We start from the raw sequence: 24811 nt of genomic DNA on the forward strand, positions 1-24811 counted from the left end.
CCAGGGGGCGCCACGCATTCTATAAATATTAAATTATTTATAAAATTATTTTTATATCAATATTAAACATAAATTTAAATTAAAAATTAAACGATACTGTAAATTAAATTAATTTTGTTCCAATAAATATATCTTTTATTAATTTGTTTATTAATTTAGAAATAAAGTTATATTTCAGAGTAGGCAGCGCCATCTATGGAGGTTTTTAATCAGATGGTGCTGGCAGGGGTGTCAGTAGCAGGTTGAGGTATCGATACATTTGAGATTTACGAGGTCGTGGAATGGCCACGCTCGCCACTCGCGCAATTTCTGTTTATCCATCATCAGCGGCGATTTCAATTTCAACTAAAAAGCACACCACGGATAAACAAGCGAAGATGCCAGTGCATGCGTGGACGGCGCACCGATTAAAGTAGCGTTCGCCGTCGTTGTTCGCGTTCAGTCGTCGGCGTCTTTCGAATGCGCGGTGGACTGGCGCCCATCTGGACATCGCTGGACTTCACGCGTAATTGGATAGTCATCGCCTTTTTTTTAAATAGAAGATAATTATTTATACACCCGTCGACGTCCCGACTGCAATAATAAGGTAAGCTAGACACATCATTCAGTGCGCGCGGTCATCGCCGTGTTGTTTTTATTGCCTTTTTTGGTTAGAAATCGTGGCGCGGGGTCATAAACAATCTTCCAGTGGAAATTTATTAATTATATAATCTGCACTGGCTGTTGATATGGATTCTATCAACAACGCGCATAGTTTTGAATATATTTTTGTCATAAATGCAGAGTTATAGCCGAGTGACCCAAAAATTTCCAAAAATACACCGCAACTTTGTTACACACAGAGCCAGCGCACAGTCAGCAAGTTCCAGAAGGATAAATATTCCCGAAATTTTCGCTTCGGTGGTCATTTATTTTTATTCTTGTTGACTTTTTTCTTCCCACACTTTGGCACGCACTTGTTCTTATCCGCGCTGCGATAAAAAACGGCGCGCATCTGGTTTGGCGGTTGTTCTTATCTTCTTGGTGGAACACTTTTCGTGTTTGTCTGCTTGCTGGCTTTCTCTTTTCGTTGCAATCCACGATTTTTACTTTAGTTGTGGTATTGTGTAACACTGGAATATTGAATATTAATGTAACTTAATCGATTTTCAATTCGTCAACAACATATTAATTAGTTTTTTTGTTACTTCATTTAAGATTAGCTGCTATTAATCATTCTAATATCACGTGCTGCGTGTGCGAGTGAATTTTTAACATTCTGGTAGAGAAATTCAATGACATCGAGTTATAAATGATGAAATTTTGTTGTTTTTCGCTTGTTTTGTTTGCTTGAAATTGTAATTTGGAATTATCTACTCTTGACTGAAATGGTGTTTTTGATAGCATGTAATTTACAGTCTGTATTAAAACAACAAATACTTACATAGAGACACAAAAACATGTTGCTTTTTGTTGCGACACGGCAATAACAATTTGTATCAGTTCATTTACAGCATGGAAATATTGAAATTCATATCAATTTAGTTGTTTAACCTAGACATACTCTATGTTTACTTAATTATATGCGTCAGACGATCTACAAGGTACTAAATGTTACCTAATAATAATGCCATCAATCCGATTCAGAATGCGGCGAGCATCGTGATATAGTTTCTAAACACGTATTAGTGAATACATAATCTAACATAACATAACGTCTGACTTTGAATGCATTATGCATGATAATGCCGCGCGTTTTATGGCCAAATCTGCATTAATTACGCGCAGACAACACACACCCATGCATTCAATATCGTTGTGGGCTTGTTAATGAAAATATTTAAGTGGCACTCACAGATTTAGAGTGATATGTTAATATTTATTCGGTTTTCTTTGTGAATTTCAATGTTTTATTGTGTTTTTTTTAACGAAAAACTTTGTATAACGGCGAAATGTGTACAATTTGCTTGGTTTATATTAATTTCCTCTGTGTAACGACGAAAAATATTTTCATTTCCAGCAATTATGAGCTAGAATATTTTTTTAAAGACATGACATTGATGGTAACATTTGAAATATAGTTGTGATTATGATCCCAACATCCCTACAAATTGCTATGTAAATTTCTATAACTTAATCACGATTTTTCAGTTAATTTGTTGGGGTGCACGTTATGTTACAACAAAATCATTTAAACAAAACACAAGTGAATACAACTGAGCGACGCGGAATTCATATTTAGGCTTCAGGAAATATTTACCGGCATTTTTACTAGAGTAATTGAGTTTACAACCAGTTTACAAAAGATTAGACAGGTGCCAATCCGCGTAAAATCCCAATATTTACTTTTTTGTTCTTCAATGAAATGTTACCTTATTAAAACCGTGATATCTTTATTTTGTTTTCTTTGTTAATTTCAATATTTCGCTGTATTTGTTAAGCAAATATGTGTAATTATCAAAGAATAACAATGATTCCATGTGGGATGCACATTGCACACGTGCAAGTTCCATTTTAGTGAAAAAAAAATTTAAAATCATTTATCGCGGCTGCACACGGCTGCATTCGACGCATTTAAATAAAAACGATTAGCAATAAATCGCAATCACATAATATCGAACAGCGATTCGATCAACATTGAACATCGAATTGTGTTGCAACGGCGATTGCGACAGCGCGCTTCTTTTTTACCCAATAAGTAGACTTCCACTTGACTTACGCGTCAGTCGGAAAGAAGGATTTTCATAGTCACATAGTCGCACTCACGGGCAACCTACCTACACGTTTCCATCATGAACTTGGTAAGCTACATTCAATTAATTACATGTATCAATGGTGCCGTGCGAATTCAAGGTTCTTGTGCGTGCGTTTATATATAGCGCGTATATATTTATGTGCGTATTTATAGCGCCGAATCGATTTTATTGTCGTTAGGATCCGGTGGAAATGTATTTCCTGAATCATTTTGTTAGGCACACTATCTGTTCGAATATTATTTAAATTTACTTATTAATTTAAAGTCACTTGTAATATCAATTGTATTTGCGTAAAACCCACGTAAACGCGATAAAATTTTTATCTCCGTTTTGGTTTTTGGTAATTGGAGTTGAACGACATTAAAACACCAAGATTAAAAAACAATTAAATCGTCTCGATTTAATTTTCAATCTATGAAAGTGTGTAAGTTTGTATTTTGACAAGTGTTCACGTTTCTAGCAAAAATACAATCGACTCTTTGAAATTCTGGTAGGTTGCACGCGTTATCGATTTAAATAAAAGCCGTAAAAGAAAGTTTATTAATACGGTGCACCGAAGCGTGCGCCAGACACCGCTCGACACGATATGATGGTTATATAATTGAAAACTTTTTGATTTCGTTTTGCAGTTAACAATGGCGAAGACACTCGTCTCGGTGTGCATCTTCTGCTTCCTCTGCGCAACACATTCGCCGTGCGCATCGCACGCGGTTGCCACCGATGGAGCTACGCCAGTTTATGACAATCGGATACCATTCAAAGAAGCGAAGGCGCTCGCCGAAGCCTCACACAAGAACAACACGAATCACACCAGTGACGAGCCGACGATTACACAACTCTTTCGATTGTATGGCGACGGGGAGAATATCAGCGTCGAGGGTTTTCAGCGCATCATTCAGCGGCTGGATCTTACCAAAGAACTGACGCATAAAATCGACGAGTATAAACATTCACATAAACATGAACATGAACATAATCATAATGATGGTGTCGCCTCTGTAAGTGTGTGGTATTATTGGGAATTTGTATCATTTTTAAGTGAATTTTAATGGTTTTAGTGTAAAAGTCGTCATGAGCTATACGATAACGTGAAGCATGCGTTATCGCTGAATAGTAATAATGACAGCAATGTTTTTATGGAGTCTTGTGATGCGTTGTTATCCGCAGCCATGATTGGTAGGTGTACGCTGACTGATGAAGATGCGGATTCCAACGAAATGAGGTCTTTCGATGGTTATGCGTGGATGTATTCATTACTAGCGATTATTATCATAAGTGCGTGTGGTATTTTTGGCCTGCTGGTGATACCAGTGATGCAGAAACGTTTCTATCAGCCATTGCTGCAGTTTCTTGTTGCGTTGGCTGTAGGGACACTTGCCGGTGATGCACTTTTGCATCTGCTCCCGCATGCGATGATGTCCAGTGATCATCATGCAGGTGGTGAGGAACATCATCATCAGCATGATGAAAATATGTGGAAGGGTGTGGTCGCCATGTTGGGATTAATACTCTTCTTTTTTGTCGAACGGTTGATTATGCTCGTCGCCAAATGGCGGAAGCGTAAGCAACAGCTAGAAAAAGTAAGTCTGACATTTATAACGCCATTTTTTTCTGTTGTTAAGTTGAATGAAACCATTGCAATCGATTGCATTATATGTTATGCATCCGGTTATGATGTTTTTATTGTGCTGAATGACATTGAATGTCTACAACGTGTGCAAACATTCTTTTCTCTTGCAGCAACCCACAAGACTGAAGGTTATCAAACCAGAAACGAGCACGCAGTTGACGAACGCCACGGATAAGCAATGCATACACAAGTACAGCTCGTTCCCGTATTGCTACGATGAAATTCGTAAAATTGACGATTCGGCGAATGTTAAGCATCCGCTGCGTTTGGACGATATTTCCAGCTTCGCCGAGACTGACTTTGAGCGTAATCAGAATCATACTGAGTGTCCGGATGAGGCTAGTAAAGCGAATTGTACCGAGGTGAATAAGATGCTGCCGCTGGAGCATAAAGCGGAGAGTAAAGACGATACAGACAGTGTGGAATATACTGTTATTCTGCGTGAACATGAGAGTCGCCATCATGGGCATTCGCATACGCACGGACACGTGCATGCACCACCAAAGAGTATGAGTTCCGTGGCGTGGATGGTCATCATGGGCGACGGATTGCATAACTTCACCGATGGAATGGCGATTGGCGCTGCGTTTGCAAGCAGTACAGCCGGTGGATTCTCGACGGCTGTTGCTGTGTTCTGTCATGAACTTCCGCACGAATTGGGCGATTTCGCTATGTTGCTCAAGGCGGGCATGTCGATGAAGCAGGCACTCTACTATAATCTACTCTCGAGTGTCCTGTGTCTGTTTGGGAGTATCTTTGGCCTCTGGTTGGGTAATACCGAAACGGCGAGCTCGTGGATCTTCGCAGCGGCGGCCGGCATGTTTCTCTACATCGCCCTGGTGGACATGATTCCGGAGTTGAGCTCCGGACACGAGGACGAGGGTAATTTCGTGCAGTGCGGGCTGCATCTGCTCGGTCTGCTGTTGGGCTTTGGTATAATGGCATTGATTGCCATGTATGAGCACGACCTGAAAAGTATTTTTCACGAGACTTAAGCCGACTTATTTTTTTACGACTTATTTTAGTTACGGTTTTCTCTTTTTTGCTTCGTTTTTCGCTAGCGTAAGTTTGTTTTCTTTTTCAAACTCCAAGGATTTTCATGCGAGTGTATTATATAGGTATACTAATGGCGTGCCAAACATGTCTAAAAACTAACTAATGAACAGTGTAAATTAGCTTTTAAGATGCGATTCACACTCTGGACTCTTCTTGATTGTACACATTCTCATGTTATGCACGATTTTGCAGTGAGGAGATAGACGCAGACGCAGGACGGAATTGAATGAATGCAAACGCGAATCACTCAAACTAGTTGATACAAATATCGATATGTGATCATTGACGGCTATTGTCTTATCATGTGTAATTTTGATAAATTTACATTAGATTCACACTTAATGCGCACCAACAGATTCATCTGTATCATGTATCATGTATCATTATCAAGTTGCATTGGTATATCCGCTGCGTGGCTGCGATTGTTTTCGGAACAATATTCGTTTGCGCTTCAATACTTAGTACGGTTTTAAACGCAGGCGCAGAGATCACGAACTTGTCGAGTATTATATTTTTATATGCGTGATATTTGTACTAGAATAAGGTTTTTTGTTAGTGGAAAACGAGGAACGCAGCTAATAGAATTTTTTTTCATTTTTACTTTACGAAAACACAAACATATCAACAATATTTGTTGAATATTAGTTAGTTATCCCAATTGATTAAGGTCAAGTGCTGTTAATTGCTTGTTTAACTTCGTCCATTGTAGTCTCAACGTCAACATCTTCGTTGGATGATTCGTCCATGGCTTCGTCTTTCATTTCGGGCGCTGAATCAGTGGCGAGTGCGTCTTCATCAGCACTAAGCGATTCATCTTTTGTGTCTGTTTCGTCATCTATCGAGTCGTTTTGATGGAGAAATTCTGTTTTTACGTATTTATTGTCTAAGATTTCCTCCATGTCAGATTCTGATTCTTTCTAAAATAATTATTTTGTATTAGATAATTAATTTAAAATAGTTTATAGTATTTATTTACTCTTAGCTGTGAGTAGACGCGTTTCGGCGGGATTTCTCTATGTAGTGTGCAGGATTGATTCTCGAAGATTGATTCTACAGCTGCGGTGCATACTACTTCGCCGCCCTTTTTACCACAGGCTCTGAATAATACTTGATTAGGATCCTGTAGAACAAAATAGTTTTTATTTTGATATTTTAAGTAAATTAAGTGTAAATTACCTTGAGTATATGTTTTCTGCAATGTTTTGCAACAGGTAAAGCCCTCTCGGTGCATTTAATGCCGCCTTCTGAAAATGTACACCTGCAGGAATGACTTGTTGGCTTGTACACAAGCCCTTCGGTGATTTTCATGCGCATTTCGATTAATCGCTTGCGTAAAATCGCGTCAACTCCGTGTTTTCTATGGTATTGATTGTAAGCTTTTAGTTTTTTAAACATTGCCATGTCTTTGGGTCTTTCTAGAGCTTGACTTCTCATGCTACAACAAGTCTCCTTCTCTTTTTTGATTGCATGCAGGTAATGCCTGCGTTTTTCTTTCAGTAGATGGCACAAATGGCTGTATTGATTCACGTATAACGAATGTAAGCGTATGAGTTTATCTTTGGCGACTTGGGTGACTTCTTCAGCAGATAATACATTAGCATGTCTGGAAAAGCATTTACATTAACAAAATTTCATGATTATATAGGAGAACTTACTTTAAAAAGTCTTCATTGTCTGAATCTATGCTTTCATCTTCAGAACTGTCTGCATGAGCATCCAGCCAAACATTAGACAAAGTTGTGGCTTCAATATCACTCTCAGAATCACTGCATAAGTCTAGTACATCACTGCAAGAAGCAATCACACTTGAGGCATCAATATCAACTAAAATGTAAACAAAAAATTAGTTAAAAATCAATTTTCTTGAAGTAGTTTATTACCAAGTGGATCCAATGCCTTTGTAACTTTTGCATCTGCAAAATCAGGAGATGATTTACCATCATCACTGTTCCTATAGGTACTTGATGTAACCAAATTCTGATTTGGTGCCTTTGGTTTCATCACATAATGAGACAGTGAAGATAATATTGATTCAGCATTTTTAGGTGGTTGCATTCGAGTCCCCTGTTTAGCCTTGAAAAGATGTGCTTTAAGTGCATGTTCATTGCAGAAAGATCCTTCTTTTTTGCTTGATTTATATGCTGGATGATGACAGTGTTTGCCCCCATTGTACATGTATGAACATTGTCTGTATGGAGCAGTTTTATCTGATAGAATGTGTTGCTGGCAATAGTTGTAATTCTTCATGGCTGTTTGTGAACATTTGTATGGTTCGTAGGCGCATTGTTTCTTGCTCATTAATTCCGCAGCAATTTGTAATTTGAGTTGCGCGTTTAGTTTCGCTGCCTGCATTTTCACCAATAAAGCGGCGCACTACCTGAAACTACCTGAAATCAAACACTGGACTTGTTTTAGTTTGGGCAGTTGCTGCTAGTTGAGCTAGTGGCACACACTACACAATGTTTTACCAACGTAAATTTAGGTACTTCTTAAACTTCCGGTTTATTGTTAATTTTGACGTGGAAACAATCAAACCACACGCGTTTTATGTACATTTAGTTGAAATGGTTTAAATTTTACACGAAAATTAATATTTTTGCTTTTAAATGCATAATATACAATAAATAAAAATATGCGTCTCTTTAAAATATGCGCAGCCAACATGACGCAACACTAGGATTTTGCGCTATAATTTGCTATATAATGGAGAATGATTTACTTCAGCAGTTATTTTATCTCAATTAACAGTTTATTAATTCATATTTATTTATTTTCTGTATAAGTTTTGTTAGAAATTGTACAATTTTCTAATTTTACACAAGGTTTACTTGTAAAAGATAGCAGCGCCCCCTACAATGCAATGTTTCGGTAACTTTGGGTTGATTGTTGGCAACAGTGGCTGGACTCTGCCATTGACGTAACGGAACGACCGCATGAGTCAGTGCTAGTGACTCTTGTGCCAATAATTTTAATAATAACAACAAAAACAGCAGTATTATTAGCGCGCAATCGATTCAATAAATCAAAGACGCTTTTCCGCGTGTACTGTGCGTGTTGTGTTGCGCGCTTGGGACTTAACAGTATGCGCAACGCTGTGTTGTTTACCGTGGTTGGTCGGCCATCAAACAGTGAATAACATCAATTTCCACGACTTTTCTGTATGTATGTTAATTAATGCTAGTAAACTACCTCAAAACCAAGCAAACGAGACCACCAGTCACACATTGGAGCGGCGCACATTGAATTAACTCTTTACCTGTGTGTTCTGTGCATCACGATTTCTGCTGCGTACGAAAGTGACTCGCGAAAAGCCCGTGCGTGACGCAAGCCTCGTCGCACCAAACGAGGATTTCGTGGACGCGCGAGACTCAAGCCATCGGACGCGCGCGTGTGTGCGCTCGCATGCTTATGATTTCTTCGTTTGTGAAATTGCCACAACTTGCACATTATTAAATGCGTCGGAGCAATAATTGGTGTGCGTTACGTAGCGACATCTACATAGTGCTCCCTGCTGGTCGTGTCGTGACGCACGTAAATGGCTTCTGACGAAAAATGGTACTTTACCAAAGAGCAACTGGAGAACACACCGTCGAGGCAGTTCGGAATCGATGCGCTGAAAGAACTCACATATCGCCAGCAGGCTGCTTACTTCATACAGGATATGGGCCAGAGGCTAAGAGTGTATCCTTTATTTATTCATACATTATCTGTGGGTTAACATCTTAACCTGTTTTTCTCCGTTTCTTCACTTTCAGTTGTATTTTGTTGCGAATTGTTGCTATTTGTTGCTAGGAGTCCGTCGTATCTGTGTCCTCACTCGCGAGCGCAGAGATTTACGTTTGATTTTCGTGTGTTTGATTCAACGCCGTTCACGTTTACTTTTTTAGGTTATGTGTGTGATACTTTTTGTTTCTACCTACTTGCTGATCAAATGATTATTGTAAACAGAATTCAAATAGATTAAACAAAAATCATGAAACAAAAGAAAAGCTAGTTTGAAATCTCTCCCAACACACTAAGTATTCACTTTTATCGCGTTGTTGATTTCTATTATCTCGTTTATTTATCGCGCTCGTGTTTCGCATCTCTGTTATCAACCGAATTGTTTTCCTTAATGCAATTTACAGTACACAATTATGTATAAACACTGCTAGCGTTTATATGCATAGATTCTATGTGTTCCATTCGTTTACGCATTTCCCGTGGTATTCAATTGCCGCCGCTGCGTTGTTTCTTGCCGCCAAGGTCGAGGAACAACCAAGGAAGTTGGAGCACGTTATTAGGGTACACAATATTTGCAAGAATCCACGCGATGTTTCCTTTGGCGTCAATACAGAGAGGTACGCTGTGAAATATCTCTTTTAACGCGCTCTTATTCTGTGCGTTTGTGACATTTTTAGGTACCAGCAGCAGTCACAGGATCTGGTCTTCAACGAGAATGTCCTGCTGCAGACGCTGGGCTTCGACGTGGCCATCGACCATCCACACGCGCACGTCGTGCGGTGTTGTCACCTAGTCCGCGCCAGCAAAGACCTGGCGCAAACTTCCTACTTTATGGCAAGCACTAGGTGGGTGTATATTTGGAAAGCCATGTTTGACTGAATGATTCAATGAGTGAGTCAATTTTAGCTTGCATCTCACTACCATGTGCCTGCAATACAAGCCGACGGTGGTCGCGTGCTTCTGCATCCACTTGGCGTGCAAATGGTCCAACTGGGAGATACCGTTATCGAACGAGCGGCGGGAATGGTTTTCCTATGTGGACACGTCGGTGACGGCCGAATTGCTCGCCCAGCTTACCGATGACTTCCTGTCGATATTCAGCCGGTGTCCGTCGCGCGTGAAAGAGAAGATTATGGCGTATAGCGACGGCCCGAATATAAATCGCAATTTGAGTCATTCTTCGTCATCTGTAAGTTTGTTTTGCATCAATTGTTGTGCGTTTTATAATGTATTTTATTTAGGAATCGGAGGCGCGTAAAGCGCCACTTACGGAATCGAAAGATTCGCATAATCGAGCTCATCATCATGAGAAATCAGGTATTTTTTGTGGATTTTATTATGTGAAAGTGTATAATATTTACGGTTTATGACAGGCGAAGATCACAAACATCGACAACGTCCACTGGACTCAGCCAGCAGTAGTTCTTCTGGTCTTGCGTCGGCCAGTAGTAGTAGTAGCTCCAGTCAACAACAGCAAAGAGAACGAGAGTACAGAGAGAAAAAGGAACGCGAGCGACAAGCGCATCAGAAGTTACAGCAGCAGCAGCAACAACACTCGTCGTCTGGTAGTAAGTTACCGGCTGGTCCACACGGCCATCACCGGCCGCCGGGCGATTCAAAATTAAAATCGCATACGCGACCGAATCCGCTGCCGCCGGGCCGTCCGGAGCATCGTGAAGTGCCGCGCGATTCCGACGCGCAAGTGCGCGCCGATAAAGAACTCATAGACAAGCGTTATCTCAGTAAACCTAATAGTGATACAAACAATGCGACGAACGTTGGTCACGCGGAACATTACAGTGGTGAAAAACGTGGTGTCGACACTTCCAGATCGCGCGCCCCCGCGGACGCGAAACTGATGGCCTACAAACACGACTCGCGTCGGCCGCACGACGCCAGCGGCGCGAAGACGGAGCTGGACGCACGTAAACACTCGTCGCAGAGCTGGTTCGACAGTTATAACAAAAATAGCATGCACCCGAAGCAGCAGCCAATAAATAATAGTACCTCGCAGATGAAAGTCAAGTCGCCTTTTGCTCCAGAGAATAATGCACAAAAATCCGTCCCAAAAAGCAGTAGTAGCATCAAGAGCGAGCCGCACAACGGCAGCAACACAAGTAGTAGTAATAGCAACGGCACGTATGGCTTCGACCAGCTGGACCAGCAGATCAAGCAAGAACCCAAGGAGTTGCCGGTGAAAAAGCCGAGCATGTTCTCGCCGGAGAAAACACCGCCGCGCAAGATGAACATCTCGATTAAAATGCCGCCTTATGATAGCAGCCAGCATGCAAATCAACACATTCCATCGAAAAAGCCATCATCTAATCACGGTTACGACGCCTCGCGTCCGATCAAGAAGGATCAATCCGAAGGGTTTGAGAACCTGTTTCGTGATGCGGGTTTGCACACACTTAGCGCGATGATGACTGCGGGTATACCTGAACTGGATGATTACGGAACTACGGGTCCCATGTCGAATTCTGGGCCGATACAATTCGGGAATATGATGCAGACTGTTCCCCAGCAGCAGGCGCCTCCACCAAAAGTGTCCCAACCATCGTTTATACCAAAAGACACAAAAGATTCAATCGAGACTCAGTCGGCATACAGTTATTCTTCAAGTGCATCGCTTTCGACTTCTTCTTTGCTTAGCAGTACCTCGCAGCCGATTGTGAACGGCATCGAAACAAATCCTACGTTAATTAGCAATTTATTGAAAGAAGCGCCACCTGTGCTTAAACTGCCGACGATTTCCGGCACGGTGCAAGAGGAACCACCAACGAATGATGAAAGTAAAGACAAGGAGCACGGGCATAAAGATAAAAAGAAGAAAAATAAAGAGAAACACAAGCATAAGGATAAAGAAAAGAGTCGCGAGGAGAAGGAGAAGAAGCGAAAGCATAAAGACAAAGATAAAGAGAAGCACAAGTCGAAGAATCGTGATAAAGATAAGCCGCACGGATCAGATGAACCTATAAAGATCACCATTTCTAAGGATAAGATCCAGCATCCACCCGAAGTGGCACCCACACCCAGCGTTGGTCTGAAGATCAAGATCCCCAAGGATAAAATCAAGACGGAGATCATTGAGCCGCTGCCACCGCCGCAGTCGACGCCAGCGATCAAGATCAAGATCTCGAAGGAAGTGATCAACATTGGCGCGGCGCCCGACAGCGGCGGCAAGAAGCGCGAGCGCGACAAGAACAGCTCGCCGGGCGAGTCGCCGCACAAGATGTCCAAGTACAGTCGGCATCATGGCGGAAGCATGGAGAAGCAAAACGGGCGCAGCTCATTTGGCAAGGTAAGCACCACTCCCGGCAATTTCGGCCATAGTGTTGTCGCGCGCACGCCTTTCAAAACGGGCACTAGCAAGTTTCCCACTCCCAACGCGTTCGCGAACAACCGCCAACCCCCACCCCCCGCGTATCCACCGCAGGCGGCGAATTTTGTCTATAACTATCCGCCGCCGCCGATGCACATGGCGCCGCCGATGATGGCCAACATGTACCATCCGATGTTTGCACCCGGTAGCTATCCGATGTATCCGATGCATGGCATGTTTCCGCCGCCGATGGTTGCCACGCCGCCGTTGCCGGCGGACGATGCGCCGCTGGCGCCGCCACCGCCGCCACCCGAATGATCCTCGGCATGCCATAATCTGTAGTCAATTTGTAATATTTAGTTTTTAAGCGCAGGAGAGAATTTCAGTGCGCGTTTTTTAATCGCGTGGAACGCATTTACCAAAATGATTAATGATTAATGTTGTTTTGATTTTGTTTGTTTGCAATTTTATAAAGAAGATCTGAATGTGTCGATAATTTTCATGCTAGGAGATACGATTAGGGATAGATTACGAAGACTTTTAATTTAACGCAGCAAATTTATCAATACTTGTACATACGAATGAATAATTTTAGTTCGGATATCGCTAATGAAATGCTCAAGAAGTAGACTTTTAGTTCGTGTACTTATATAAAAACAGGGTTTAAAACAAAAGAAGAGAGAACGTTACATCTAGATACGTAGTTAAATTAATCTATTTATTTGGACTTTTTCTTTGTTACTTTATAAAAAAATCAACAACACTCTTTCTCTAACTACAGTAAACCTGAAATTGTTATAAGCGTACATATTTATTACTGCTATATACTTATAGGCCTCTCCATAACTCTATGATTTAGATTCGTTTTTTTTTTTTTATTTTGATCATTTTAAACATTGATATATATTTTATACATGTTTAGTTTGTAAAATATAGTGTTTTGTTGCTAGAAGTATATGTAGCAATTCTTTATTAATGTTGTTATTGATAAATTATTAATTAATTCTACCTCTGCACATGGCGTATGAACAATTAATTGAATTATATATTTATATATTGTGATTTGTTGACTGGAAGTCGATGCTTTCATTATTTTTTGTGTATAAATTGTGTTCAATCATTCGATGAAAACATGTTGTGGTGGGGAAACTGTGCCAAGCTGTGTTAATATTTTGTTATATTATTGCATGTATTGCATAGAATCATAGATAGTCCTTGTTGAAATTCTGTAATCACTGATGTTTTGTAGTTGTAGTGTTCAACACTCTCCTCCACTTTTTAGTCTAGTTGAAAACACTTAGATTTTTAAATCTTTTTGTGTAGTTGATTTCTTTGAATGTCTCTCGCAAGCAAAACACAAATTGAATCATCCTTGTGTCCTTGATTTGTTTCCGTAGCTGAAATTCACTTCAATTGACGTTGACTGATGGCGATCTGAAACGTAAGCAAAAATCAAATGTTTCTCTTTTAATATTGTTTTGAGCTAATAACAAAAATGTCAACCGAAATTTTAATTTTTTGCCTGGATTATTTGATTTGATGTTTTGTTGCAACACCAACACACTCACACTCATTTTGTTTGTTTGTTTGTTAAGTTAAACACACACACACACACACACACACATTGTTGTTGATGATTACACGGTGTTTGGTGGTTTTTCAGGTGAGCGAGGACGAGGCGATGACAATGCATAGCAATAGATACTCAGATACTCCTATAAAATACGCCAACAAAGGAACGTCGGGCACGTAAACTGTTGGCGGCACGGACGAGTTGCAAAAAAGTGTAATCGATTTGAGGGCCCGCCGCGTGCTGTGCACAACCCACCCACAACAACCCCTCAAATACACACGATATCGAGACCCGTTTTCGTTTCTTTGAAATTTGAAAAATTCTGTCTGCCTGCGCGCACTCGTGCAACATTTGATGTTTTCTTTCTTTGATTATGTAACTGTGTTTAGTTAGGCCATAGTGCGCTGATTATGTTAAGCGCCGCGCGCGTATCAGCACGATGTTTGTATATTAATCAATCCGTAAGTGATTGCAGAGAGAGCGTAAACGAAAACCTACTACTAATAAACAAAACAAAAAAAAAAAAACTAAATGAAAAGCCGAAAAAAAATGTTGCAATATTAGAATAATTGGTTGTCAACACACGTTTTGGGTCTTTGCGTATGTATTATTTTTATACTTGTTAAATTTATTGAAGCATGTGAAGATGGAGAAATGAAAACTACACAAAACACACAAATCTAGGATAAGTACGCCTACGAAATTACTACTACTACTAGAATTGCGTACCTAAGACGTATTGATTGTTATAGTTGTTGATTAACCGTCATCTGGCTTTGGAATTTTTGTGCAACCGACTGAAATCTGATACATATTAGATACACAAGGAATTTATGGAATTTATTTTACTTAACTAAAGATTTAATATGATGAAAAACACAATGATAACAAAGAGAAATTTGAAGAGTTTCCACTGCGCGTCGCTCTTAGTAGTTGAGATTTGTAAATATGTTCATAAACTATTAAGGATTATTTATTAATTAAATAAACAAGAAGAAGAAGAAGAAAAAACAAACACTATATAAACGTAATATCGGCTAAGAGTTATAATACCATCATATATAACATATTTTTGTGATTATCCATTAAATACTAATTACTAACCGATGCGAAAATACTAAAAAAAAGTGCATAACAAATATTATTGTAGATAGGTAGATGATAGATATGAAATTTTGTATTCAAATCTATATATACGTACATATGTAAGCTGTGTATGTATGTATGTATATATATTTCATGAACACATCTTAATTTTATTTAATTATTTGCGTTATGTGTTACAGCTTACGAAAGAATAATTTATTTTTTACTGTAAACCAACTAATGTAATCTTATCGGAGAAGCACGAGTGACTACACGCACACAAACACAAAACACTTACCATAAATTAATTCTAACAAAGAAAAAACAAGTTGCAAGTTGCGCTGTACACAAAGGGTATACCAAGAATGTATAAATAAATATGTTCTGTTAAGATTTTAAACGATTTTAAGTTAGCATCAACTGTTCAAAAATATGTTTTCAATGCAGTTGACACACTGAAACAAGTGTAGCCGAATTTCAAATGAAACACCGATTCAAGCAAAGTACTTTTGCGAAACGATTATAGTTTGTAAGTAAATTTCATTGTAAATAACTATTGTGTAATTCTCAGGTTTGTTAGAATGCTGGATTTTGTTTAATTATCAAACACATTGCCGGACACATTGCAGGATGACGATGCATTTTGAGTTCGGAGTTTTTTCTATGTAATATACGATTTATTATGTTCATATTGATAACGAAATTCTTTGCAATTCAATATATCAATTAAAATCAACGAATGTTTTGTGTTAGTAGATTGGTCCATCCTCCAGAGCGTCATCTTCGTCCTCATAGGCTTCGCCGTTATCGAAATAGTTGTTGGCATAGTCTGTGCCATCATCCATTTCTTCATCTTCTTCATCTTCATCAAGCACCATTTCATTTTCGTCTTCCTCGTCAGCCACTTCCTGTTTGACTGTTGTGTTTAATGGAGTGGTTTTCTCGAGATGCTCCAGTTTATCTAATCTATCAACAATATCTGTTTCGGTTTTGATATTTGTGGATGCTGGAGGTACTGGTTTTTTAAACTTTTTAGCAATCATTTTCGGCCGGAGTTCGGATGGAAACATGGCCCAATCAAATGAGTTTTTTCCCACTGGCTGGGAAAGCATCTTGTTGATGGGCTCCATTCCTGCTTGCACTTCTTGAGAATCATCTTTTACTGCTAGTTTGATGTGTGCTGGAGATGATTGAATGTGGTCAACAAAATCTTGTTTCAACATGAGTAAGTATTTGGTTTCTATTGTTATCTGTAAAGGTTTTCAAATTAGAATTCATTTGTTGTTTGAGATTTATTATGAATTTACATTTAAACCAATTGGTTTATGATCCAAGACTGGAAACAAAGGTGGAGGTTGAGTGACGGGTCCTGGTAAGACTTCATTGTTTCCTACTCCCAATGAACTTAGTTGTTCTCTGCTGAAGGATTTGTTCGTGCCACGTCCGCGACCGCCACCACGGCCTCCACGACTCATTGTGTTATTTCAGTCTTTTTTTCTGATGTTTTTGATTTTACTTCTTCCGATTGTGCTTGGAAGTCATCCAAATCATAAATTACTTTGATGATTAAGGAGCAACTAGGGCAGGTGGCTACTTCTTCTCCGGATAATAATTCCTCCTATAGTTGCAATAAAATAAAATTAAGTTTTAAGTTGTAAACTATTAAATTACGTTGTAATTTCTACAATTACCTTGGTGATTTGAAATCTATCTCCGCAAGGACAAGGATAGTAATAGATCTCTTCCTCTTCGTCGTATTCGAAGTCTTCAATCTCAATTTCGTCATGAAATACGGTCATTACTGATAAGAAAATATTTCATCTGAAATGTTTAAAATACATCGCACGTTTTCTACAATACTTGTGCAGGTTATGCTTGTTCTTATTTATAAGGATTTGTAATATGTAGTCTACGATATATAAACTCTAGTGACATCTGGGAGGAGGTTTCGAAAACTATTGTGAGGCTTTCTAGGTACCTTGGTACCCCACCTCTATATATTCGAAATTGTTTATTATCTAATTGTTTATTTTTATAAGCGGTGAATCTCAGCCGGCCCCATAAATCACGCGAGAAGTGCTTAAAAGCCGCCCCCAAAAGTCGGCAAGTTTAGTCATTTTCGTAAATTTACAGTGGAAATTGCGCATTATTTCGAAACCGTTTGCGCTATTTTAATTCCGCACTGGAATTCGACCGGTTTGTTCTTATCTCTGATTGTCAGGTGATGCGCGTACAATAGTAGTGTATAGTTTTGTACTATATACGCGATCGTGTGATGGCGTTGCGTGTATCGTTTGCTCACGCTGCAGGAATAAAAATTAGTTTCACCGAATCCGACGGATGATTCGCACGCGGTCGTCGCGATTCTTCTTTCTTAGGATTTAATTCGGTAACGCGTATTTCTTTCGGTGTTCTTAGTGATTATTTTTGTTTATTGTGTCTCGCTAATGATTTATCGCTTATAAGATGTACGCGAAATGCAAATATTGTGTATTTGTTTGTGAGCGGGGTGCCGACGGATGCCGTTTACAATGGAAGTTTTACAATACTAACCAGTAAGTAAATTAAATAATATTCTCAACCGCATTGATTGATTCTATTTCGGCCATTTTTTTTTCTTTATTATCATATTTTCGTAGTGTTTTATAAATTGTTATATCCATAAATGTGCTTAAAATTGCATGGCATGTGTTGTCACTTTAAGCGAAGCGATTGAATTCTTATTTCATATCTTTTGACTAAACTCAAAAAAATCGAAAAACTTTTTTGGACCCAAAGAATAGAATTTTTTAATTTTTATCTGATCGAGAATTTTTCAATCTTTCATATTCTTCAATCTGTTGGTGTCTATCGCTTTTAGTTTAAAAGGTATGCACTATTCAAATTTATTGACTTAAATATGTCAAGAACGTTGATTATTCTTTGTTTATTTAATTATTTTGCAATTAATTGCAATTGTATAGTTGAGTCTCATTCGATATACCGCAGCAGGGTGGCGGTGAAAATGACTTCCATTCAGGGCACCGTACGAGGGCAGCGGTAGAAGTGACTCGTATTTAGGGCACCAAATGAGGATGATTTTTTTCATTACTTAGATTTTCAATTTAACTAACTTATTTTATAGAGAATTGTCGGTAGATTAAGACTCTGCGATTCGTTCCTTTCAATCTTTAATCCGTCTTGTTCTATTGAATTAAATATCGTTAAGATAATTTGTGTAAAATCGGACAATTTTTCAGTATAAGAAATCTGAATTACATAATTCGGGTTTTAAATATTTATTAATTTTTTAATCCAAATTCCGGGACTAATATTTGCATTATTTATAAATGCCCTACCATTAACAAAAATTGTAAAATAGACATGTATTGTTTATTTATATAGCTATCAGCAAGCGCGAGCATTCGACACGAGAATTGTGTTTGTTTTGAACACAACTTTCTCTTTCTTATCGCATTCGCTGCGAGAATGCAACGCATGAGATCCCCTCACGCTGCATGTTCGCGCATCTTAGTTTAGTTTTGATCGCAGGTAACGTGCCAAAGCGATTCGCTCACAAGGTCGCGTGCCATCGCCGCACTGGATTTTCGCCTCTATTGCTTTCTTATCATAAACTGACGCGTCGTTGCTTGCACAGTTTGCAGCCAGTTTCGTGCCGATATCTGGTTGATCCAATATTTTACGCGACTCGTATTGCTTGTCCGGACATCTACTTTCCAAATTTGCATTATATTCGATCATCAATCGACTATAGTAATGTTATTTACTGTTTGCGCGTTTATTGTCCATACATGCCGGTTAAGTGTATCGCCCCCATGATGATTTGATATTCATCATTAGGATGGCCCATCGAGCTGGTGTAAGTAACTTTTAAACAAACAGCACAGATTGTTTGTTTTTCTCCGCTGTGTGATTATAATATTACCAAATTGTATTAAATGTTTTTGTTATAACATATGTTTTCTTTGATTATTTACAGTATTTGTCGTGCGTTGGAGTCAATGAGTTCTGCATTGGTAAGTTTATAAATCAATTATATTTTTCACTAATTCCTGCCTCTTCCATTAGTCTGTATTTACGTTGTTTTGATTTATCTCGTTCCACCGCGTGTTGCAAATGCATAAGATAGTCGCGTACCCGGCTGATACATTTAAAAATTAACTGTTTAGTAGTTTTTCCTTCGCTTACACAAGCACAAGAGTTGTACTCGAAGATGTAATTCAGCGGAATTCCGCCCTAACCATCCCTATCTCATTTTTCTCTCGACTTTTTAAATTCTAATTATTTCGGATTAAAGATTCTAAATCTTTGAAATATTTTCTATAAGATAAGGTATTCAAATTGGGAAAATAAGAGAGGTCGAGAATAATTCATAAATAAAAATTTGCTAAGAACAATTCTTGTTTCATATCACTGAGAGGTTTTTCATTTTCATTTTTAAGAGAATTTTAAAAATTTGTTTGTTTTTATTTATAATTCCTAGATGGGACTAGCATCAACTAAAAATTGCTTATTTATCAATGTTTGTGTACAAACAACATTTTTGTGTCGCGTTATTATTTTTAATTTTTACCTGATAGAGAATTTTCCAATCTTTCATATACTTTGATCCGTTGGTTGCTTGCAATTTTAGTTTAAAAGAGGACACGCATTCAAGGCACCGTACAAGGGCAGCGGTAGAAGTGACTCGTGTTCAGGGCACCGTACGAGGGTAGCGGTAGAAGTGATCATATTTAGGTACTCATATTCCCAATCCAATTTTCCAATCTTTCATAATCAGCAATTCGTTGGTTGCTATCTCTTTTAGTTTAAGAGATATTATTTATCGAAAATTGTCGATTAAAATTATCATGCACACCACCTTGGTATTTTTTTAAGAATTAAAATTTCATCTCTCAGATTTCCGTTTTAACTTAAATCTGATAGAGATTAGTCCGTAGATTAAGACTCTGCGATCAGATCCTATTTATCTCTTTTAGTTTACGAGATATTCGTGATTGAAGAAAATGGTTTTTCGCAAAATTTGCAAAATGTCACTTTTAGCACTTTTATAATTATGTTATATTTTTTTTATCTGATTGAAAGAATTTTCCAATCTTTCATAATCAATAATTTTCATAATCAACAATTCGTTGGTAGCTATCTCTTTTAGTTTAAGAGATATGAATTTTTGAAAATCGTCGAAAAAAAGTATCAAGCACCCCCCCTTGGCAATTTTTTTCTTAAGATTGAAAATTTCATCTCTCAGATTTCCCTTTTAACTATTCTATCTGATAGAGATAGGTCCGTAGATCAAGACGCTGCGATCAGAACTTAATTATCTCTTTTAGTTCACGAGATATTCGCGATTGAATAAAATGTGCAAAAATTGCAAAATGTCACTTTTTAGCACTTTTAGTCGCGTTTTTCGACCTTTTACTGTAGGAAATATAATTATTGTATATTTTTATCTGATTGAGAATTTTCCAATCTTTCATAATCAACAATTCGTTGGTAGCTATCTCTTTTAGTTTAAGAGATATGAATTTTTGAAAATCGTCGAAAAAAAGTATCAAGCACCCCCCCTTGGCAATTTTTTTCTTAAGATTGAAAATTTCATCTCTCAGATTTCCCTTTTAACTATTCTATCTGATAGAGATAGGTCCGTAGATCAAGACGCTGCGATCAGAACTTAATTATCTCTTTTAGTTCACGAGATATTCGCGATTGAATAAAATGTGCAAAAATTGCAAAATGTCACTTTTTAGCACTTTTAGTCGCGTTTTTCGACCTTTTACTGTAGGAAATATAATTATTGTATATTTTTATCTGATTGAGAATTTTCCAATCTTTCATAATCAACAATTCGTTGGTAGCTATCTCTTTTAGTTTAAGAGATATGAATTTTTGAAAATCGTCGAAAAAAAGTATTAAGCACATTTTATCATCTCAGATTTCCCTTTTAACTATCCTATCTGATAGAGAATAGTCCTGGGATTAAGACGCTGCGATCAGATCTTAATTATCTCTTTTAGTTTAGGAGATATTCGCGATTGAATAAAATTGTAGTTTTTTTTGTTATCACACGCGAACGCGGTGTCACAATATATTCGAAATTATGCGGAATTTAATTCTTTATTTCCTGAATCGAAATTTATTGCTAGAAAATTCCGTAGCGCGAGTTATGATGATAGTTGTGTGTTTACGCATATACGCTTTAGTACTCGTTGCGCTAGGAATTGTAGTTTTTTTTTATTATGACACTCGTACGCGGTCTTAAACTAAGGTGGGAATAATTTTCCCAGATGCGGAATTTAATTTTTTATTTCCCTGTATTGAAGTTTATTGCTAGAAAATTCCGTAACGCGAGTTATAATGATAGTTGTGTCTATACGCATATACGCAATAGTACTCGTTGCGCTAAGAATTGTAGTTGTTTTAGTATAACACGCAAACACGGTGTCACAATAGGTTCGGAATAATTTTCCCAGATGCAGAATTTCATTCTGTATCTCCCTTTATTGAATTTTATTGCGAGAAAATTTCATAACGCGAGTTATATTGAAAGTTGTGTGTGTGCGCTGTAGTGCTCGTTGTAGTACACGCTTATCGGGGTTTGTGTATAAACAAGTTTTTATATCGCTATAACCGTGCGAAATGCTGCCTCTCACGTTACGAACGTTGCACCGCTTCAGTCTGTTTTTACCTGCACGCGGTTTGGGATCATTATTTCATTCATTCAGATAACATTACATTTTATTTATTATAAGTCAGCATTAATTACGGCACCGAATAACAACAGACGTGTAGAGTGTTTTGCTAAGGTTGATTTACGCGTAAAATGATTATAAAACTCGTGTTTACAAGTGCGTGTCGGCTATTGGATTATTTCGTTGCTGAGCATTGGAATTAGAAATATGTATCCTATTCGTAGTTTTAAGTAAGTGTAATTAACGGCTGTCCTTAGCAGGATATTCCGGGAAATTTGTGTGTTAAAATAGTACATGTTCATTATCCGACAAAATGAATTTAAATAAGTGTTCATCATAGTGCGAGTTCTCACACACGTGTTTTTTTGTTTCAGTCCTCTCTTTGATTTCCTGATGCACTGGTAAGTTTGTAAACGTTATTATATCATAATTACATATTTATTTTAAATCGCATGTAACGTGAGTACCGTAATGAAACAAAATTGATGCGTGCCGTCGGATGCGACTTCGATCTACCCGTAGAGTATGGTCGTGTCAATCATCGGTTTAATAACGTGAATTTTTCCTTGCTTGCATTTTCTTTTTATTTCATAAATCTGCAGGCTCTTTAACGTATTTTCGTAGTTTGGCAATTAATTATTGAGAGTAAGATATATGTAAAAGACGATTTAAATTTCCTTTCGCGTGTGTGCTTTAGTTGCCGTCGGCGGACACATTTTGCCTTGCTTATGGCGTATCTGGAGAATCCATCGCAAAGAAAATTTCTAGCTCTTTATAAATGTAATTGTATTTTTGTTGTTTCACCCTCTCTAATCGTGAATCTAATTCCATGCATGGAAAATTTTGAATTTTTTTATTAAATGTAGCAATTTTCTTCTTGAATCACCCTATGTATTAATTTTCCTTGCTCTCTAATGTAAAACTGACTAAATTTATTGGTTCCGGGTTTTCTATTTAAACTTTGTATTTTATTTTTAAATGTAGGAATTTCCTATTTGTAACACCCTGTATGTTTGTTTTTCTTGATTTCCTATTATAAGTTTTCTAAATTTGTTATTCCCGAGTGTTTTCTTCTTTGAACTATTGATTTTCTTTTTGTAACACCCTGTATATATGTTTTCTTTTTGTGTCCGTGAAAATTTTGCTTTAACTGTCGTCTTTAGTATTTTCCCATTTGCACTTTAAATTTTCTTTCTGGAACACCTTGTATATTAGTTTCCCTGATCGTCGAGTGAAAACGAGCGGCGTTTGTAGTGTCCAGAGTTTTTTGTTTGCACTTAAAATTTTCTTTTTGTAACACCCTGTATATTTATTTTAATTTTCAATAACATAGAAAATGAACTATTTGCTAATTTCATTATTCCGGTAGAACTGTACGAACTTCGAACTACGAAGTGCTACTTGCTTATATGTGCGCGGCGTAGCAGGTCGTGTTTCAATATGGCGACATGTATTCTGCTGAATTGCAAAGTCTAAACTTGTATTCTATTGTTAATAAAGAAATAGTAAGATATATTGACTTCTTTGATTTGTGTGTTCGCCTTCTATCATTTCAGGAACAGGTCTCTAAGAGAGTTCCCTCTCTCAGGGGATGATCCCCTCTATAAAAATTGTTAAGGTAACCTGTATGATTTGTGTACTCCTTCTTTCATTTCAGCAACAGGCGACTTAAAACTTAGAAATATTTTTATAAGTTCTTAAAAGGATGTCCTTATAAGGAGTTCTCCCACTCGGGGGATGATCCCCCACCATAAAAATTGTTGATATGCCTGATAATTTCGGGGATGAAGCGCAGAGACATCGTAGCTGTAGGATGGGCCGGGAGCAATGGATGGACTGAAGCAGTGGGCGATCGACCAGAGCGCCGGAGGCGCTCTGGGAGATCGACCTGTGACTGTCTTATAACGACACGTGCCAAAAAATTTTAAAATCTGATCCTCCTCCCCTGCTCTCTTTCTTCTATCTCCTCCTCTTCTCTACTCTACTCTCTGTTCTCTTCCTTCTATCTTCTCTTATTCTTTACTACTCCTACTTCCATTTCTCTGTTCTCGTTTCTCCACTTACTACTTTCTTACTTCTCTTATTGCCTTCGCTTGTATTTCAATTTCTCTTATATTTCGTTGCGATTCATATATGCAACCCAAATTACACCTGATATTTTTATATTTGAGAAAAATGCCTTCTATACCTGAGATTCGATCCGTGTCTACTAGCATGCCAGCAGGTGCACGTCTCCACTCGACCACCGAGTGTTTTTATCATTAGTATTTGATTCTTCTATTTATGTTTCTATTTTATTCAACTTTTTAAAAACAATAACACAAGCCTTAGCTATGTTGTATACGTTTCACGCGCACAAGATTCATACGCAGTATGATTTAAGATTCTTATCCTGAAAACGATAAAAAGGATATTACAAAGAAATATGAATGTGATTGAAATTTTAAATAATGTTTTATTAATTATATTTAACAATACATTGATTCTTTTAAATAAAGAATTATCGACGACTATCAAATCCCGTAGCAGTAAAGACTTGCCTTAAAATACGCGCATCGCGCCTGCGGCGCTCCAAACGTTCGACGTCAAGACCGACACGCCAAAACCCGAACGGAAAATCGCGAGAATTTCACAAGTTCCGGCTTATAAAATGCAAATTTATTAGACGATTATGAGTCGAAATTATTACATATTTCACTTTTTTTTCTATATTTTACAAACAAGGATTTACAAATGAATTACCTTCAAATAAATGTTAATCCGCACGTTCGGGACATCTCTTTAGCACTCAGATGAAACACACTTAAATAACAATACGCGATTACATGCTGAACTGAATAACTATTGTTAAACATGGCGACCGATAAGCACAAACAGAACGAGAGTCAGTCAACCGCATCACGCGCATAGGCTAAGTATACTAAAGTAAAGTAGAGACGAGGTGCGAATCAGGCAGCGTTGGTGCGCGCAAAACATGCCCGCTGCACACTATAAAAA

The 24811-nt window shown here is 38.0% G+C and overlaps 5 protein-coding genes and 3 long non-coding RNA genes across 13 annotated transcripts; 3 read left to right on the forward strand and 5 right to left on the reverse strand.

The window, feature by feature from the left end:
- Nucleotides 1–112: 112 nt before the first annotated feature.
- LOC135799785 (uncharacterized) lies at nucleotides 113–1727 on the reverse strand. The gene is made up of 2 exons (XR_010550065.1): nucleotides 1424–1727; nucleotides 113–1112 (listed from the first exon to the last, which is right to left on the reverse strand). It is a non-coding gene; the product is annotated as an uncharacterized lncRNA (long non-coding RNA).
- On the forward strand, nucleotides 195–6019 carry foi (solute carrier family 39 fear-of-intimacy). Of its 2 annotated transcripts, none has more exons than XM_065312975.1 (4): nucleotides 195–586; nucleotides 3365–3733; nucleotides 3794–4315; nucleotides 4476–6019. In XM_065312975.1, exons 2-4 carry the CDS (start codon nucleotides 3371–3373, stop codon nucleotides 5358–5360), a joined length of 1770 nt encoding a protein of 589 aa, XP_065169047.1. In that variant the 5' UTR covers nucleotides 195–586; nucleotides 3365–3370; the 3' UTR covers nucleotides 5361–6019. The 2 variants fall into 2 exon arrangements, with proteins under 2 accessions (XP_065169047.1, XP_065169046.1); XM_065312974.1 differs by lacking the exon at nucleotides 195–586 and adding an exon at nucleotides 2606–2780.
- Nucleotides 6001–8818, reverse strand: dgt1 (dim gamma-tubulin 1). Of its 2 annotated transcripts, none has more exons than XM_065312978.1 (6): nucleotides 8678–8818; nucleotides 7302–7821; nucleotides 7077–7245; nucleotides 6598–7024; nucleotides 6398–6541; nucleotides 6001–6338 (listed from the first exon to the last, which is right to left on the reverse strand). In XM_065312978.1, exons 2-6 carry the CDS (start codon nucleotides 7771–7773, stop codon nucleotides 6090–6092), a joined length of 1461 nt encoding a protein of 486 aa, XP_065169050.1. In that variant the 5' UTR covers nucleotides 7774–7821; nucleotides 8678–8818; the 3' UTR covers nucleotides 6001–6089. The 2 variants fall into 2 exon arrangements, with proteins under 2 accessions (XP_065169050.1, XP_065169051.1); XM_065312979.1 differs by having other exon boundaries at nucleotides 7302–7808; nucleotides 8678–8817.
- Nucleotides 8819–8956: 138 nt separating this feature from the next.
- CycT (Cyclin T) lies at nucleotides 8957–15861 on the forward strand. 3 transcript variants are annotated; one of them, XM_065312972.1, is made up of 8 exons: nucleotides 8957–9102; nucleotides 9549–9761; nucleotides 9822–9989; nucleotides 10051–10333; nucleotides 10386–10461; nucleotides 10518–12445; nucleotides 13864–13907; nucleotides 14130–15861. In XM_065312972.1, exons 1-7 carry the CDS (start codon nucleotides 8957–8959, stop codon nucleotides 13891–13893), a joined length of 2844 nt encoding a protein of 947 aa, XP_065169044.1. In that variant the 3' UTR covers nucleotides 13894–13907; nucleotides 14130–15861. The 3 variants fall into 3 exon arrangements, with proteins under 3 accessions (XP_065169044.1, XP_065169043.1, XP_065169042.1); XM_065312971.1 differs by lacking the exon at nucleotides 13864–13907; XM_065312970.1 differs by lacking the exons at nucleotides 13864–13907; nucleotides 14130–15861 and having other exon boundaries at nucleotides 10518–13780.
- On the reverse strand, nucleotides 13259–14131 carry LOC135799784 (uncharacterized). 2 transcript variants are annotated; one of them, XR_010550064.1, is made up of 2 exons: nucleotides 14035–14131; nucleotides 13259–13900 (listed from the first exon to the last, which is right to left on the reverse strand). It is a non-coding gene; the product is annotated as an uncharacterized lncRNA (long non-coding RNA). The 2 variants fall into 2 exon arrangements; XR_010550063.1 differs by having other exon boundaries at nucleotides 13989–14131.
- On the reverse strand, nucleotides 15781–16600 carry Polr3G (RNA polymerase III subunit G). The gene is made up of 2 exons (XM_065312989.1): nucleotides 16433–16600; nucleotides 15781–16375 (listed from the first exon to the last, which is right to left on the reverse strand). The coding sequence occupies exons 1-2, from the start codon at nucleotides 16598–16600 to the stop codon at nucleotides 15875–15877; spliced, it is 669 nt and encodes a 222-aa protein (XP_065169061.1). The 3' UTR covers nucleotides 15781–15874.
- Dph3 (Diphthamide biosynthesis 3) lies at nucleotides 16597–17030 on the reverse strand. Its single transcript, XM_065312995.1, has 2 exons — nucleotides 16817–17030; nucleotides 16597–16743 (listed from the first exon to the last, which is right to left on the reverse strand). The coding sequence occupies exons 1-2, from the start codon at nucleotides 16922–16924 to the stop codon at nucleotides 16597–16599; spliced, it is 255 nt and encodes an 84-aa protein (XP_065169067.1). The 5' UTR covers nucleotides 16925–17030.
- Nucleotides 17031–17166: 136 nt separating this feature from the next.
- On the forward strand, nucleotides 17167–23327 carry LOC135799786 (uncharacterized). Its single transcript, XR_010550066.1, has 3 exons — nucleotides 17167–17680; nucleotides 19105–19141; nucleotides 22189–23327. It is a non-coding gene; the product is annotated as an uncharacterized lncRNA (long non-coding RNA).
- The last annotated feature ends 1484 nt before the right edge of the window (nucleotides 23328–24811 follow it).

This window comes from Atheta coriaria, unplaced genomic scaffold (genome assembly GCF_025399875.1).
Source record: "Atheta coriaria isolate IRGN ID8LTWV9N9 unplaced genomic scaffold, Caltech_Dcor_3.1 hic_scaffold_9_pilon, whole genome shotgun sequence".
NCBI classification, from domain to species: Eukaryota; Metazoa; Arthropoda; class Insecta; order Coleoptera; family Staphylinidae; genus Dalotia; species Dalotia coriaria.

Excerpts from the sequence above, each read along its gene's own strand:
- Dph3 (XM_065312995.1), bottom strand. The coding sequence starts at position 16,924 with ATGACCGTATTTCATGACGAAATTGAGATTGAAGACTTCGAATACGAC. Across the intron at positions 16,744-16,816 it reads ATAGATTTCAAATCACCAAG|GAGGAATTATTATCCGGAGA; the intron begins GTAATTGTAGAA and ends TTGCAACTATAG.
- CycT (XM_065312970.1), top strand. The coding sequence starts at position 8,957 with ATGGCTTCTGACGAAAAATGGTACTTTACCAAAGAGCAACTGGAGAAC. Across the intron at positions 9,990-10,050 it reads TACTTTATGGCAAGCACTAG|CTTGCATCTCACTACCATGT; the intron begins GTGGGTGTATAT and ends AGTCAATTTTAG. Across the intron at positions 10,462-10,517 it reads TCATCATCATGAGAAATCAG|GCGAAGATCACAAACATCGA; the intron begins GTATTTTTTGTG and ends GGTTTATGACAG.
- foi (XM_065312974.1), top strand. Across the intron at positions 3,734-3,793 it reads ATAATGATGGTGTCGCCTCT|TGTAAAAGTCGTCATGAGCT; the intron begins GTAAGTGTGTGG and ends TAATGGTTTTAG. Across the intron at positions 4,316-4,475 it reads GTAAGCAACAGCTAGAAAAA|CAACCCACAAGACTGAAGGT; the intron begins GTAAGTCTGACA and ends TTTCTCTTGCAG.
- Polr3G (XM_065312989.1), bottom strand. The coding sequence starts at position 16,600 with ATGAGTCGTGGAGGCCGTGGTGGCGGTCGCGGACGTGGCACGAACAAA. Across the intron at positions 16,376-16,432 it reads ATAAACCAATTGGTTTAAAT|ATAACAATAGAAACCAAATA; the intron begins GTAAATTCATAA and ends AAACCTTTACAG.
- dgt1 (XM_065312978.1), bottom strand. The coding sequence starts at position 7,773 with ATGCAGGCAGCGAAACTAAACGCGCAACTCAAATTACAAATTGCTGCG. Across the intron at positions 7,246-7,301 it reads AAAGGCATTGGATCCACTTG|TTGATATTGATGCCTCAAGT; the intron begins GTAATAAACTAC and ends TTTACATTTTAG. Across the intron at positions 7,025-7,076 it reads GACAATGAAGACTTTTTAAA|ACATGCTAATGTATTATCTG; the intron begins GTAAGTTCTCCT and ends ATGCTTTTCCAG.